This window comes from Myotis brandtii, unplaced genomic scaffold (assembly GCF_000412655.1).
Source record: "Myotis brandtii unplaced genomic scaffold, ASM41265v1 scaffold18, whole genome shotgun sequence".
In the NCBI taxonomy this organism is placed as follows: Eukaryota; Metazoa; Chordata; class Mammalia; order Chiroptera; family Vespertilionidae; genus Myotis; species Myotis brandtii.
The window spans coordinates 956,589-957,564 of record NW_005356674.1 but is presented as its reverse complement, the minus strand read 5'-3'; the positions used below and the strand labels follow the sequence as shown (position 1 = coordinate 957,564).

The 976-nt window shown below is 50.1% G+C and overlaps 1 protein-coding gene across 1 annotated transcript in view; it reads left to right on the top strand.

Moving 5' to 3' along the window:
- The first annotated feature begins 816 nt into the window (after window positions 1-816).
- The window catches only part of MRPS22 (mitochondrial ribosomal protein S22), a 15,222-nt gene continuing 15,062 nt past the window's right edge, over window positions 817-976 (top strand). Inside the window, exon 1 of the mRNA XM_005863519.2 lies at window positions 817-973. Coding sequence (XP_005863581.1) covers window positions 844-973 — 130 coding nt within the window. The 5' untranslated portion in view covers window positions 817-843. The remainder of the gene's footprint in view (window positions 974-976) is intronic.

The following is a 976-nucleotide window of genomic DNA, read 5'->3' as shown; positions in this document are numbered from 1 at the left end:
TGCAGCACCCAGCCTGGGGCTCTGTCCTTCACCACCCACAGGAATGAATTCATAAACAGAGAAAGGAGGTAAGATTAGAAGATGCGTCTATCTGTTCCGCTAATTCAAACAAGTGTTTACTTAACACCCTTCTTTAGCCAGGCGGTGGGGTAAGTTCTTAGCACAGGCAGCAACCTATGTCCAGGGGGGAATAAGACCTGCACATCTTGGACAGCAGGAACGAAAATAACAGGATCATTTAATCATTCATCGAGTCATTTATTTGACAAATGTTTGCTGTGGACATAGGTGTACCAAGCTAGGTGATGTTATAATCAAATATAGAAAGTCACTAACTTCATGGGTGAGAAAAATAAGTACAGATAAACGAGGAAAATAATCACAAATTGAGAAAGGGCTATGAAGGAAAGGAGTAAGGTTCTGAGAGACGAAGTAAAGTGTATGAGTTGATGGGAGATGATTGATGGTGATGGCGGCAATCAGGGCTTGGACCAGGACTTATATTTGGGGGTATGGGGTCTGTGAGAAGTTTGAATGGAGAAGCTGAATAGGCACTCGGATTTAAACTGGGTCTGGGAAAAAGTTTGGGTAGGAAATGGTTATTTAGAGCCGTGGAAACGAAGGGAGGCCCGGGAAAAAGAGCACAGAGGGCTCTAGGCATAGAGAAGGACACGAACACTTTCACGTGTGAACAAGCAGTTTACAGAAACAATCTGTAAAGAGCCCAGAAGCTGCGTGGCGCCCGGCTTCCTCCTCCGGACTACATTTCCCAGAATGCCGTAGGAACCGCGCGAGACCACGGTCGCTCCCAGCAGCCTCCGGCGCCAGCGGCCCCGGTTAATTATGGCGGCCCTCAGAGCGTCCGTGTTGCCTTGGAACCTCCTGAAAGGTTCTCGAGGCGCGGAAAGGGTCTGTGTTCGGGTCCGGGCTCGGCCCCAGCCTGGCGCCCTGCTCCAGCCGCTGCCAGGGCCCTGCG